Below are 15,451 nucleotides of genomic sequence, written 5' to 3' on the forward strand. Positions count from 1 at the left end.
CTTGTGGCCTGTGTACCAACAAAGGGTATGACGGTTAATAACTGAAGCAATCTGATCAAATGATGTTGCGATATTGCAAAGTTTACACTTTGAATTTTGATGAAGCTGAACCTTTCTCAAACAATAATATTTATGCATCATTTTGACAAGATCATCCAACTGGAATGGACAGAGCTCTCATGCCCTTTTGACAGAAGATTCAATGGTCTTGCTTCCAGTACATTCTGCCCTCAAAAGTTCATTCTACAATAGTCAGAGGGTGCCTCCAACATAGGTGAGACTCTGGTATTCCTCACTAATAGCCTGCTGAAAGCTTCCCATCTCACTCGTCAGTCATAGGGCTGTCTCAGAAAACAATAATCTAAGAAGGAACAGAAAACAGATGACCTAACGAAGAAATTCAGTAGAAAAATGCAGAGAATAAATTTATGTCTAATATTTGTCATCTGTTTCCTTAATTGCCCAGCCAATTTCTTCTCTCTCTTTTTTTTAAATAAATGTATTTATTTATTTATTTTTGGCTGTGTTGGGTCTTCGTTGCTGCACATGGGCTTCCTCTAGTTGAGGTGAGCGGGGGCTGCGCTTCATTGTGGTGCGCAGGCTTCTCATCGTGGTGGCTTCTCTTGTTGCGAAGCACGGGCTCTAGGTGCATGGGCTTCAGTAGCTGTGGCACGTGGGCTCAGTAGTTGTGGCTCGCAGGCTCTAGAGCACAGGCTCAGTAGTTGTGGCGCACGGGCTTAGTTGCTCTGCGGCATGTGGGATCCTCCCGGACCAGGGATCAAACTTGTGTCGCCTGCACTGGCAGGCGGATTCTTAACCATTGTGCCACAGGGAAGTCCTGTCCAGCCAATTTCTGAATTTAACTTACATCAGAAGAGCTTAAAAGTTGAGACACTAGATTTCACTCATATTTTCATATTGAGAAATATGTGCATGAGAACCCGAAATGTACCTTTCCATTGTTCTCTACTATGCCACCCTCATTAATTGATTAATGTTCTACCCCCAGAAGTGGCCCTGCTGCATTTCTCTATCTGTTCCTAAATCTGGCCTCATTCCAGCCATGCTGGTCTCCTGTAAATACCTCAGGGCCTTTGCACTTGCTACTCCTAGTACTTTACCCTGGGACACAGCTTCCTCCCTCTCTTCTTCCTGTAGGGTTCTCTGCTCAAGCATCATTTCACCATAGCACCCTTCCCTTCACTCTTTTCCCCCTTGTTCTCCTTCATTGTTCTTTATGGTTCTTCAATTTTCTTTCTCCCCTCACTAGGCGTGAACTTCATGAAGGCAGAAACTTTGCTTGTTTTGCTTACTGCTGAATCTCAAGCCCTGGAAATTTGTAGAATAAAAGTGCCACTAAATAAAAATTCATTGGATCAACGGTGTGAATAAATAAGTGAAGCATTTTCAAATCTTATCTGCACATGGCCAAATATGCAAACAGAGAGCAGAAGGCACAACAGTCCCCATGTCAGGCCAAACCCAGTCCTTTTATAAGAACCTGAGGCTAAATGTAAAAATAAACCCAAGGAGTGAGAAACAGGCCAGGTGGGAGTAGACCCACTAAGACTTAGAGTCAGAGATTGCTCACAAACCTCTCAGCTATTGGAACTAAGAATGTCTCTGCTAGTCTAGCTTCAAGAATTCTGTGACTGGCTTTTCTCAGGGGTGGATTAAGCCCAGAGAAAAGGGGTCAAGATCAGTGTGCAGTCTGTTCCCCTGCCCTTCAATGTGGATGACCTAACTCATCTAGAGCATGTTCTGGCTCCAATGAACTAGTATTATAAAATCCTTGAATTTCAAAGCTGGCATGGATTTTTGCGTAGTTGAGCCAACACGCCTCATAAATGAGTAAACAATAGAGTGAAAATTTTTTTCATTAGTTCATGTTTTTTATTAACCAATATACAATTACTTGTCTTCTGGTTTGTTGAAACAATAGGTCAGACAACATTTGCCACAATGTCTGTCAAAGTGGCTGGCCATAAAAACTCCAGCACCACATTCATTTGAAGGGCACTCCCAACGAAGGAGACTGATTTTGCCATTCTCATCCACCTTATAGTATTTCAGGACAGCCAGCTTAACATTCTTTCTCTTACGCTTGTTCTTCTTGGGAGTGGTGTACGACTTCTTCTTCCTTTTCTTAGCACCACCACGAAGCCTCAACACAAGATGAAGAGCGGACTCCTTCTGAATGTTGTCGTCAGACAAAGTATGTCCATCTTCCAGTTGCTTGCCTGCAAAGATCAGTCTTTGCTGGTCAGGAGGAATTCCTTCCTTGTCCTGGATCTTGGCCTTTACGTTTTCTACTGCATCCGAGGGTTCGACCTCGAGAGTAATGGTCTTCCCCGTCTGGGTCTTCACGAAAATCTGCACATTGGCGGCGGTGCCACTGCAGATGGAGGATCCAAAAGCTAGAGTGACATTTGTAAAAATTCAAATGTTTGCACTCAAGGCTTGGGGAAACTATCTTCCAAGAAATAATTTTAGATTAGAAAGAAATAAGGACTGAGTCATTGCTTCTGAGAGATGCTATGTAGCATCCACAGAAATCCCTGGTGAAGCTTAAAAATTTACAGAAGAATAGAGTGATGTTACTATCAGTGTGCTACACTGTTATTTGATACCCAGGTATACTGAGTCCTGTGGTCTGGGTTGACCTAACAAAAGGTGACAGAGGAAAACAAGGGCAGGAGGTAACCAGGTGAGTGACCAGGCCATGGTGGTATCTTTGTCCACTTGGGCCGCTCTAACAAAAATACCCCACAGAGTGTGGCTTATAAACAACAGAGATTTATTGCTCACAGCTCTGGAGGCCGCAAGTCTGAGATCAAGGTGCCAGCACGGTCGGGTGAGGAACCTCCTCTGGTCAAAGACTTCTCATTGTGTCCTCATATGGCAGAAGGGATGGGGGAGCTCTCTGGGGTCTCTATTATAAGACACTAATCCCATTCCTGTGGGCCCCATCCTCATGACCTAAGTGGCTCCCAAAGGCCCCACCTCCTAATACCATCACATTAGGGGGTTAAGATTTCAACATATGAATTTTGGGGGGACACATTCAGACCATAGTGGTTGATTTCAAGGCGTCCACAGAGGGTCACTGAAATTTGACCTTGCTGACAAATGAACGCCCCTCTCCTCATTGTAATCCAAAGATATCTAAACACACTTCTGCAAGTTGTGGCCACTTGGACCAAACAGAGGGCATAATTCCTGGCTAAGAGCAAATAGCTGAGGACTAGAGAGATCACAGTTCTAGTTTTAAAGTCTAGGCTATTCATGCCTCGTTTTTAATGACTTGTCAGCCAGAGGACTCAGGTAACCTGCCTCTCCCACTTCAGGCACGGCCTGGATCCCTGGCATTCAGTCTGAATTTGATCTATTAAAAGCACTGATATCTGCAAAGCTTCTCCTCTCAACCTGAGTCCTGGCCTTGGCCTCTTCTGGCTTCCCTGTTCTTCATTGCCCACTTCCTGGTGTGGCAGTGGACACTGTTCACCATTTGTGGCCACAGGCTTCAGTCTTAGGATATTATAAGTGCATTTATGGAAGAAATTCTTCAGAATGATAAGCTGGATACTGAAATAGGCTACAATGAGAAAAAATGTCAACATGAAAACTGAAGCAAAGGAATTCAAATAAAAAGTGAAGTTAGAAATATAAATGGGAAATAAATTCCATTACTGGGGTCGTGGAAAGTAACTGACTTTTATATTATAGCGTGTTTTGTTTAAATAATTACAGATTCAACAAAGAAATGAGCTGCTACCATTCCAGTCTATGTGTTTCTTAACTTTGGTTTACAGCAAATAAACCACCACAGTGTAAAGAAGCAAGCAAAAGGACGACCAAGTTAACTACCCAGAAACTGCCTCTGTCCCATGTGGACTCTGCATGGGTGCCCTCCCTTCTCTGTATTTGCATACTGCTCACTCCTCAGTCTTGATAAAGTGTGGACTATCCATCAATCTCAGTCTTACATTTAAAACTCATTAAAAATCTATTTGCCATTCCTCTAAAAGATTAATCACACAAGTCCAACATGATAGCTTTGCCAATTAAAATGCTCCCACTTTACCGTTTCATTTCAAGTGTATTGTAATTATATTATATTGTTTCTGGTCGAGTTAGAAAATTTATTCAAATAATAATCCTATTTTTGGTATATGGTACACTCTTAGCACTATTTCTCATGTTAATTATGCACAAAACTTGAAAATGTACTTATGTGTCTAAAGAAGTAAGATTGTCTTTGTCTGCCTGTCTATCTATCTATCTATCTATCTATCCATCCATCCATCCATCCATCCATCCATCCCTTAAACTGTGCAGTTATGTAAATATCCATAAATCCATAAGAAGGGCTAATTACTTACCCTTTGGGTGTCTTGGCTTTTTATGCAACCACTTTTCTATCTCTCACTTGTGTGTCTGTGTTTTTTTTGGGGGGGCTCGCCGTGCGGCATGCGGGATCTTAGTTCCCGGAACAGGGATCGAACCCACGCCCCCTGCTGTGGAAGCACGGAGCCTTAACCACTGGACCACTGGGGAAGTCCCTCACTTGTGTTTTTAATAAGAAATTTATACCAGAGATCACATTCATTTGCCTGCTCCGGCTTATAAACAGATGCATAACGGGAATATGGTTCCCAGTTATGAGTTTTGAGAAATCACTTGTGCTTAGTCGATCCTATGAGTTAGAGAGAGAAGCAGTTCCTGGCATCATTCCTTATGTCCCAACTCTTGACTTATCCTTCTCCAGGATTAAGTCAGAGCACAAAACCCTTGTTCTAGCTGTCCTAGATACTCGAGAAAGCATATATGGATGTGTTTACAATATTAAAATAACTAATCTTAAGGATCCTTTTTTTTCCTTTGTCATGCAAAACAGCAAACACAGCAAACACTGACTCAATTTCTTTTCTTTTTGATTTTTAATGAATTGGAAAGCACTGAGTGAAGGAGACAGATGTTCATGAACTCCAGGTCAAGCTAAGCTTTGGCAGCCAGAAAAGTGTTCCTAATAAATATGATTTTATTTGTAAATGAGAGAGACAGATTTCTGGTTTTCTTTTCCACTCTCAACTGATTAGTGTGGCTAGCTCTACAGAGATTGCCAAAATTAATTAGAACCAATTTTAATTAATTATTTCGAGTTAATTTTTGTTAACTAGAGGTGATCCAGAACTAAGATTCACTTTTGAGATTATATCTAGGTAAATGATTCTAAAACTAAATTGTAAATATGTTGGATTTTTCATTCATTCATCAGATATTTACTGATACCCTACAATGTGCCTATGCCTCTTTAAGGCATTGGGAAATTTGGTAGTTAACCAAACAGACAAAAATTCCTTCACTTGTAGTTGAGAGAGAAAGATAACAAAGTAAATAAGTAAATACATATAGAGTATGTTAGAAGGCGATATAAAGGAAACAGGGATACGCAGTGTCAAGGGTTCAGCTCTAAATAAAGTATTGTGGGGTCCTCACTGAGTGGATGTTGAGAGGGAGCAGGCAGGTGATGAGATGTCAGGAGAGCCCCAGGTGAGGGAGGAGCATCTTCAATGTCTCTGGGGGGACAGAGCACCCCAAGGACAGTGTGCCTACAGCCCAGAAAGGGGCTGAGCATCAAAAGACGAGCTCAGTGGAGCAACAGGGCTCCGGCAAGAAGGAGAATGGCCCGTCACTGTAGGAACTTTGATGTTTACTCTGAGTATCTGAAAGGCCATAGGAAGTATTTGAACTAGGAAGTGAACTGACCTAATTTATGCTTTTAAAGATCATGCTGACTCTGGTGTTGAGAACAGACTGTTGGGGAACTGAAGCTGGGAGGCTGGTAATGGGGTAAAGGTAACAATTTAGGTTCAGTGGGCCAGTGGACCAGGCAGGTAAGGAGGTGGTGAGAGGTGGTTGACCCTGGCTGGATCATGAAAGTAAGGTGGCAGGATTGGTTATTGGTTAGAATATAGGATTTAAGAGATAAAAAGAGCCAAGATTGACTCATATGCTTTATTAACTAAAATTATAGGAATAGTCAATCATGGGTTTGATGTAGGTGTTCATTCATTGTGACCATATTTACTATGAATTCCTAAAAACATGAAAGAAGGAAATCTTTCTAAGCTACCTTGAGTACAGGTAGGGATTCCAATATGATTTCTCCCTTTATGCTTTGATTTCCCTCATTGAAAAGATATTTCTTTCTTCTCCCCTGCCAAATATTTTCTTTAGACTTCATAAACATCTTAACGTTTTTTTGTCTTTCAGAGCACACATTTTTTCTTAAATAATTATGTTGAAAATTACTAAATATATCTTATATTTTCACAGAGTTACTGTTCATATTGTTATTAATCTGCATACCTTTTCCCATTAAACTGTAAAATATTTTTTTAGAAAACTCTTTCACTATGTGTACTCAAAGTTTTTCTTGAAATAGCAGAAGACACCCCAAACTAGACTGTTCTTTTTTTTGCATTCTCTTCCAGTCCATGTTGTTACTTTCACAAAGTGAATACAATTCATGGGTTGCTCTCAATTACTGTAGATGGATATGCATGTTTCAGCAAATGGTAAAAAATTTGAAACATAATAAGTGTAGCAGCTGTGCACCTGGGCATTCTCACATGATCTCTGTCCCAATTTTGAAATGCAAGGATTAAGCAAACAAAAGTGAGACAGCTTTCCTGTCACCTTTATTTTGCCAAACTGACTCAAATGAAGATGACTTTTGACTGTATGATTCCCGATCTGTAATTATTTCAGGAACAACTCCTGAAAAATTCAGAGCTATCACAAAACATCTGTTTCTCCCTCCACAATCGTTCAGACCCTGAAAATATTAAAACCGATTAAGGCGATTAAATACATTTAGCAGGGTGGTCCAGTTTAGCCTCTCAGAAAATACTGGAGAGAAGATAACCAAATCCGTCTGGAGTTTATTGATATTCCTTGGAATTTCATTATAAGAATGTGGGTACTGCTACAGCACATGGGGACTAACTCACACAGAATGTGGTCAAAGACAGTAGTCAACTTCAGTCCACAGGTACAGATAGCCATTTTTGAGTAACCTTCCCTAACGGCAGACTTTATGGAAACAGTTTGGGAGTACAACTAAAAATAAACTTCATGGGACTTTTATTTCCTAATTTAAAAAGATAAAACAATTTTTAATAAGAGACTGCTCTGTCCTACAGCCATTCACCTGGAAGGTAGCTCATTTGGAAGAGCTACTGATTATCATTGAGTTCTAGACCTTTTTTCGGTGTGTCCTATATCCTGACACTCACCCGTCAGTTTATTCATGAGTTCGTTTGGATCCACCGTCTTTGAAAAAAATTGAAGAAATTATGGCAAAATGGACTAGCCAATGTCTTCCAAACTCTACCATCAAATCAACACTAGACTATGACGAATCACATTTAGAGGAAAGTTTACAGACTCAAGTGTAAAAATTACTATGAACAATAAGAAAATTTTATCTCCTTTCTCTTCCTTTTCCAAAGTGTTCAAAATTACCAGCTACCATCTTGCATTCTAATTTGAAGTATTTAAAAAAAAAATCATGCCTCTAATAACGACAGTCAAAAAATTACTTGCTAAAGAGCATACTTATTCCCAGACTCCTGAGATACTGACAAGATGACAGCATTTCCAAGGCCCCTGTTCATCATTGTTCTGTAAGACTGTCAGTATGAAAGTGACTGATGCCTTCTCATCCACTTGCTTCCCCCCGCCCCATCAACCAACCAATTCTTTGTGACAGGCTCATTTTCAGGGCAAACAATGTTCTATGTGTTGGTCAGGTTTCCACACATGCATGTACAGAAGCAGAAATGTTACACAGGTAGAATTAACAAGGAAAGAAAACGGTGTTATGGCCATCTTTCCAGGGTCCAGGGATCCCAAGTGTGGTCAAGAAGAAGGGGCTGGACACAGCAAAGACATAGAGCCCATAATAGGACCCAGATGCCCGGGCCCAAGGGTGGTATTACTCACAAGGGTACTCACTGGAGCCATCCAAAGAGCACAGGCATAAGCTAATCCACAAGACTGGTACCCACGTCATTGCCTGCAGTTGGTCTGAACCGTGGCCCACACATGCAGGAGGTGTCACTGGAACCAGCACAGGCTGTGGGTTCCATCAGAGGATGAGGAGAGCCAGGCTCTCCAGGCTCACCTGCCCCCACCCCAGACACGACAGGCCACCTAGACCATGTGATTGCTTCCCTCTTTTCTCCCCACCTTCCTCTTCCTGCGTGCTTTCTACTTGTCCTGGCTTTATTTCAAATGGACCAACCCTGAGAAGCCCCTCTCTCCTCTTCCCTCACTGGGACCAGTCTTACTACATGTCCAAGGCTGAGGAGAGTCCGGACAGTTGAGGTCTCTGGGGTGAGTGGCTATTGTGTCAGTTCCTGTTCTCTAAGTTGGGCTGGTGCCCGACGCTACCCAGAACATTCCTGAAGGTAAATAACTTGTGATAGGGTCTGGCCTTTGAAATATAATTTGGTTGGTTTTCTCTGTGTGTGTAGGTATGTAAAAAAATAACTAAGTAAACAAATAAATACATTTTGATTCGATTTTTAAAAAAGGTGATTGGGTTCCTAGGAGTATCTTTGTACTTATAGAAATTTTAAAGTTATTTAAGCAGCAGGTATTGGAGATTCAGTTCCAGTGAATTATGACCAACTGGTTGTCTTGTACGACTAACATTCCATTTTTTTGGATATGCAGAATTATTTAAAACGTTGAGTAAGTCTTTAAGCATCTAACACATATACAATATTTTTAGGGGGAATAAAGATGAATAAGAAAAACTTCCTATTTTTAAATTTAGTTAATAAAAAGAATAGGATTAAAAGTACATGTTAGCTTTTAGTGATACTGTGCTGTTCTTTTTCTTTTAACTAAAGTATTTGCTTTTTCTTCTTTTATTAATTCAAATTAGAGTTAAAAATCTCTCAGTGTAAAATGCCAAGCTGGAATAATTAATCTACATCAGGAAATGGCAGAAGCAGCAGGGAGAATGAAACTCAAGGCTCAATTAACAATAAAAGAAAACTGCACTGTTGTGATATTTCCAGGGTGCCAGGTATCCTGGGATCAAGGTGGTCCCCAGCCCATGGAAGAGGGAATCACAGCAACCTAATAGGTTATATGATCCTTTGAATGAGAATTTAAGTATCAATCAGGTCTTCTGGCCACTGGAGGTGAAGGTGAAAGGGTAAAATAATTTTATCATTATGTGATCATAAAATAGAGTCATTAAGATAAATAGTAAATACACTTATGACATTCTTGTTGTAAAAGAAAAAAGGGGGGGTGGTTCCCTGGTGGCGCAGCAGTTGAGAGTCCGCCTGCCGATGCAGGGGACGTGGGTTCGTGCCCCGGTCCAGGAAGATCCCACATGCCGCAGAGCGGCTGGGCCCGTGAGCCATGGCCGCTGAACCTGCGCGTCCGGAGCCTGTGCTCTGCAATGGGAGAGGCCACAACAGTGAGAGGCCCGCATACTGCAAACAAAAAAAAAAGGGGGGGGGGATTATGAAGTACTTTTCGATCAAAGCAAACTCACTCAGGATAAAAATTGGGGGAGAATGAAGCCATCTCAGTGGTTCCACGGTGTAAACCACAGAAGAGATGATCTGTCAAAAGAACAGCAAGATTTCAGATCACTCTCCAGACACAGTATGCAAGGTGTTTATCCGGAAATGTCCAAGGAGCATAGGGACAATCCTTGAGTCAGTCAAACATTCCCGGGTGGCTTTGCTTATAGTGACTATACTTGTTCATTCCTAGAAATTCTATTTGGGCCTTTTAAAAATTTTATAGTCTCTTATTTTATGGTTTCTTTCAGCTTGCTCTAGTCACTCAAATTCCTGGATCCCCAAATCATTTAGTCTGCTGAAAGTGCTGACTCCTTCCTGGTGACTCATTTGTCTTGTCCTTGACATTTTTGAACTCTGAGCTTATCATCAGTGGGGTTTCTCTTCTTTCCTAAGGAGTTCTTGCATGATCTACTGTGTGGAAAAGCTTTGCAGAAAAGTGTTATGTTCACCTAATGCTAGGAAACCTCAGGGTTTCTAGACAAGTCTTCAGTTTATTCTTTTCAGCTCAGGTTTCTTTACAACAGACAAGCTGTAAGTTCAGACCCTGCCCTCAAACACGTCTGGTTTCTCAAAGGAGAAAAATTTCCCCACTTAAGCACCAGAGAGGACAAGCTTCCCTGGTGATCCCAAATCAGTGATGAGGCATTTTGAGCTCTTTCCACAGGTGGGGCTGCCCTTTCAGTCCACAGGCTTTGTGCAGAGATCCTGTTCCAGCTCCCTTCTCATCCAGCTTAAAATCATTTCCTTCTTTCTTGGTGGATATCTAAGTCCGCTTGGCTGCTACAACAAAGTACCATATACTGGGTGGTGGCTTATAAACAACAGAAGTTTATTTCTCACAGTTCTGGAGGCTGGAAGTCTGAATCAGGGTGCCAGCAGGGCTGGAGTCTGGTGAGGGCCCTCTTCCTGGCAGACGGCCACCTTCCTGCTGTGTCCTCACATAGCAGACGGGATGAGGAAGCTCTGTGGGGCCTTTCTTATAAGGGCACTAATCCTATTCTTGAGGGCTCCACCTTCATGATGATTCAATTCCCAAAGGCCCCACCTCCAAATAGCATCACATTGGGGATTAGGTCCCAACACATGAAGTTGCAGCTTGGGTGGGACGACACAAAAATATTCAGTTTATGGTAGTGAGCCTTTAGCATCTGGTCCTCTTTCCTCTTGGATTATATCTGGATCATAAAGCCTTGGGTTTAAGCTCCATCAGCTTCGATTTCTCCATTTCTTTTTTTTTTTTTTTTTTTTTGCGGTACGCACAGGCTCCAGACACGCAGGCTCAGCGGCCATGGCTCACGGGCCCAGCCATTCCGTGGCATGTGGGATCTTCCCGGACCGCGGCACGAACCCATGTCCCCTGCATTGACAGGCGGACTCTCAACCACTGTGCCACCAGGGAAGCCCCTAGACTATACCTTTTAGAATAGTTTTAGAAAAATTGAGAAAATAGTGCAGAGAGTTCCCATATACCCCACATCCAATTTTCCCCCTATTATTAACATCTAATATTAGTATGGCATATTTATCACAATTATTAAATCTATATTGGTACATCATCATTAACTAATGTCCATAGTTTCTTCAATTTCCTTTTCAGTTTTTTTCTGATGTCCTTTTTCTGTCCCAGGAACCCATCCACCAGGATCCCGCGTTGCCTTTGGTCATCGTGTCTCCTCAGACTCCTCTTGGCTGAGACAGTGTCTCAGACTTTTCTAGTGTTTGATGATTTTGACAGTTTTGATGAATGCTGGTCTGGTGTTTTGTAGGATGTCCAGTATTGGGATTTATCTTTCTATTTTCTCATGATAAGACTGAGATTGTAGGTTTTGGGGAGGAAGACCCCAGAAGAGAAGAGAGCACTTCATCACGTCAGAACAAGGGTGCACACCGTCCACATGACTTTCCCCTGTTGATGTGGATCTTCATGACTTGGCTAAGGTACTGTTTATTTGTCAGGTTTCTCCCCTTCTTTTCAGGACTCCTTGGTGCATCCACTCATCGCTTGCATCTTGTTCACACATTAGTTCATGGCACATGCTTAAGAAGGCTTTTAGTGAGGTCTCTCTTTTGTTCAATTTTATTTTATTATTTTTTCCTTCATCCTCTATCCCTTTACCCATCCATGCCATGCCTACCCCAATATATCCTCTTAACATATTAAATGTAGAACCATCCTATTTATCTTCTCTATCCTTATTAGATAAAAGGTGGTATTTCTGCATGCATAATTTAAAAAACACCTATGTGTTACAATAACTTTTTAAAGAAACTTTCTTCAAATAACATTAGGTTTGGGTAACCATCCAGTTCATTACTTCTGACTGCTGCCTAATGGTTCTTTGGGTATATCAACCATATTTTCTTTTATCGATGACTCAAATTATGGAGACTAGAATACTTCCAGCTTCTCTGTCCACACCAAGTGCTTGAGTTAATTCCTGGGATGGTCTCCTTATGGTCCTGTGGGAGAATTTTCCCCTCTTATTTGCCCAGGGGTAGAAACACTGGGTCCTGGGGCTTTTTGCAATCCAGCTCCAAAGCGCCTGCACCTGTTTACATGGGATGTGAGTGCTTCTTTGCCCACATCCTCCCCAGGATTTAATTTTATTTGACTTTGCAGCATTCTCCACACTGATGGGTATAAAGCAGTCTATCCTTACTGTTTTCATTTGTATTTTTGATTATTAGTGTATCAGTCAGGGTTCTCCCACCCCACGGTCAGTCAGGTTGACACAGAGAATTAACCATCACAATTAGTAAGGTCTAACTTATTTTTACAAGTCTTACCATTTGTTTGCCTCCTATGAATTGCCTAATCCTCTCCTCTGTCCATTTCTTTTTTTTTTTTTTTTTTGTATTTTGTGATTTTGCCCTTCCAGTGGATGTGGACTAAAGTTTCTTGCACACTCTGGATACCTGCTGCAATTACTTTGTCCCAGCTTTCACCTATGTTTATGATGCCCTTACTCAAAGTAGTAATCTTTTATTTTGCTGTAGTCAAATACATCAAATTCTCAACTTATGGTTTGGCCTCTGTGTATCTTGTTTAAGAAATATTTTTCTTATGGTGGTCAATATACTATTTTAGATTATGAATTTATACAATTTGATATTGAGATAAAACTAATTTTTCTCCATGGAGTGAGCCAATTTTCAACATCAGGCACTGAACATCATCTTTATCCTGTGACTTATGATGTCAAGATCACCAAACACAAGGTTCCCTTAAGTACCCAGCTCTGATATTGGATTCTAGTTTGCTGGGTTACTATTAACTTATAACTATTGATCATACTCAATGCCGGTCCTAATAAAAAAGCATAATTATATAAGTTATAGTTAAATGGGCTTATGTTTTTCTCTTATCTCTACATATCCATACTTTACTTGTCTTTCAAAATCCAACCTCTCTGTGGATTCTTCTTAAATACTCGTTTTAATTTAGTTGTTTAATTCATTGCATGTCCAAGCACCCTATCTCCCCCGCTAACACTAAACCCCAAAGAGGTAGTAAAACCTCTAAATCTTTGCCACTTACCAGCTGCGTGACCACTGGCCAGTTTCGTAGGCCATCAGAGCTACTGTTTCCTCTTCTTATGGGGCAAAATAAAACAACAGGATTAATGAACATTTATTGCATGTCCTATTGCATAGTTCTAGGAAGTAGCAAAGATTATTACTGACGTTTTGTAGACAAAAATTTGAAGCTTGCCCAAACTTACACAGCTAATAAGTAACTGCTAGAGTAGGGATTTAAACCCAGGATGTCTAAAGATAAAAATCTCTGTTCCTACTTTTACGCTATATCCCCTTATTTGGACCATAGGGAGAGAGGTCTACTTCAATGATCAGTAATTATTATTTACCTAACTCATGAACTATGGAATAGAGCAGAACCTCTCACAACCTCAGCTTGCTCCAGTGGCTTTATGACAGTTAACACAGAAGAACATTCCTCATGGGAAATAGAAAATTCACTGTCTTTATCTGAACAAAACCATAAAAATAATAATGGTTCCAAGGTACTGAGGGTTAATATTTTTTGCGAGGCCCTATGTTTAAGCACTTGGATTCTATAACTCATTTAATGCTTATATTGTTCTAACATGGTAGATACTTATATCCCCAATAACTGAGATTTTGCTAGGTCAAGAAACTTCACCAAATTACACAACTAGTATGGGCAGAGCTGGACTTCAACCTAGATTTCTCAGTCTCCAAATCCTTCTATTTTAACTATTTGGTATAAAGTTTATAATTTTAATGTATTTTCTAGCTATTAATTGTTTTTTATTTTCTTTTTATATGATCTTATGACATATTTTGTAGTATAAGAAATGAAATTAGACACATTTGAACCCTCTTCTACTGAAATAGTTTCTTTCATTTTTTTTTTCTTTAACAAGGAGAAACAAGGACTGATTATACTCAGAATTTATTGTTTCCTACTGTCTTTAAAGCACAGTTGGTGATGTTATCAACATCTGTAAATAAATTCCAGGAAGAGAATATTGCTTTTGATAAAGGTATGTACTGACAGTAAATGCTAAACAAATAGGTGACACATGCTACTAATCAGTGTGTCCCTCTCTATCTGACAGACACATATTGACGATGACTTTTAAAAGCTCAGACAGTTCATTCTGTAAAGGCCAAAAACGGGTTCATTAAGTATCGTGCCAAAATCATCCTGAGAAAAATTGATATGGGAACTCCCTGTCATTGTAAAGGCTTAATTTCCAGGTAGGAGTTACCCATGACAAAGAGAATAAATATAACTGTTAAGAAGAACAGGAATTAGGTTTAATATGACATTAGTTCCCAAAGTAAAGTCACAGGGTACTGGAATTTGGTACTATTTAACTATTAAAATTGTTAAAGTGAATAAATCTATGTCTGGGCTATAATATGGGCTGGCAAAATGACTTGTCCTTCCCGTTACCATGTGAAAACAACTCAGCCTTTATTTTCAGGAGCAAACATTTTAATATCCAAAGACATCCCCCAAACCTGTTTAATTTCTTGCCTTTAAAATTAAATGCTGAAGAATGAAAGGTACCACTGTGTGAGGCTCTCATCTGATATGAGTACTTACTTCATCCTGGTTTATTTTATGGTGGATTTTCATTTGAGTCCTATGATTGTTGGAAAACGTTGAACTTAACAGAACTCTTACTAATGTGTTGATTCTCACTTTACAGCTTATGGGATAACCAGCAATAACTTTCAGTGGAATTCTCTCATGCTTTGCCATAGCTTTGTATAAAATGCTTGGCACCAGTACCATCCTTTGTTGCATAATTGAAGATAAATTTTGTCTCTTATTATGCTTTTCCTAAGTTTTTTTGCTTCACCCATTGATTTTTTCCAGATAAACTTTAGATTAATTTTTATTTCCTATATTTTGCCTCATCCTTAATGAATTGGGTTTTTTACCTGGAACTGTATTCAATCTATAAGTGTGTTGGGGAAGAACTTACATCTTTTCAATGTGCAGTTTTTACACAAAGTCTCTCAATAGATAACACTTTTATCACTTCTATAAGTTTCTGCATTTAGATTTCAAGCAGTTTTGGTTGAAATAACTTCCAAGAATGTTATAGTTCTGCAGCCGCTGAATTTGAGATCTTATACTGTTAAGTTTTCTAACAGGTTCTTACAGATATTTAGGGCTGCTATTGATTTTTTTAATTATAGCATATTTTCTAATTTGGAAAGATTTACAGTATGAAAGTGTTAGACTGACCAGCAATTATGTGACGTCAAGTTTGGTACAAAGAGTGAAATGGATAAAACTGAAATGTTTCCTAGTCTCATCTAAGATGAGAGACCTT

The 15,451-nt window shown here is 40.0% G+C and overlaps 2 protein-coding genes across 7 annotated transcripts in view; both read right to left on the reverse strand.

Annotated features, from left to right (window-relative positions):
- The window catches only part of CTNND2 (catenin delta 2), a 936,316-nt gene that overhangs the window by 493,130 nt on the left and 427,735 nt on the right, over window positions 1-15,451 (reverse strand). The window lies entirely within an intron of this gene.
- Window positions 1,886-7,317, reverse strand: LOC137220546 (ubiquitin-ribosomal protein eS31 fusion protein-like). The gene is made up of 2 exons (XM_067730021.1): window positions 7,302-7,317; window positions 1,886-2,417 (listed from the first exon to the last, which is right to left on the reverse strand). Exons 1-2 carry the CDS (start codon window positions 7,315-7,317, stop codon window positions 1,912-1,914), a joined length of 522 nt encoding a protein of 173 aa, XP_067586122.1. The 3' UTR covers window positions 1,886-1,911.

Source organism: Pseudorca crassidens, chromosome 3, assembly GCF_039906515.1.
Source record: "Pseudorca crassidens isolate mPseCra1 chromosome 3, mPseCra1.hap1, whole genome shotgun sequence".
Lineage (NCBI taxonomy): Eukaryota > Metazoa > Chordata > Mammalia > Artiodactyla > Delphinidae > Pseudorca > Pseudorca crassidens.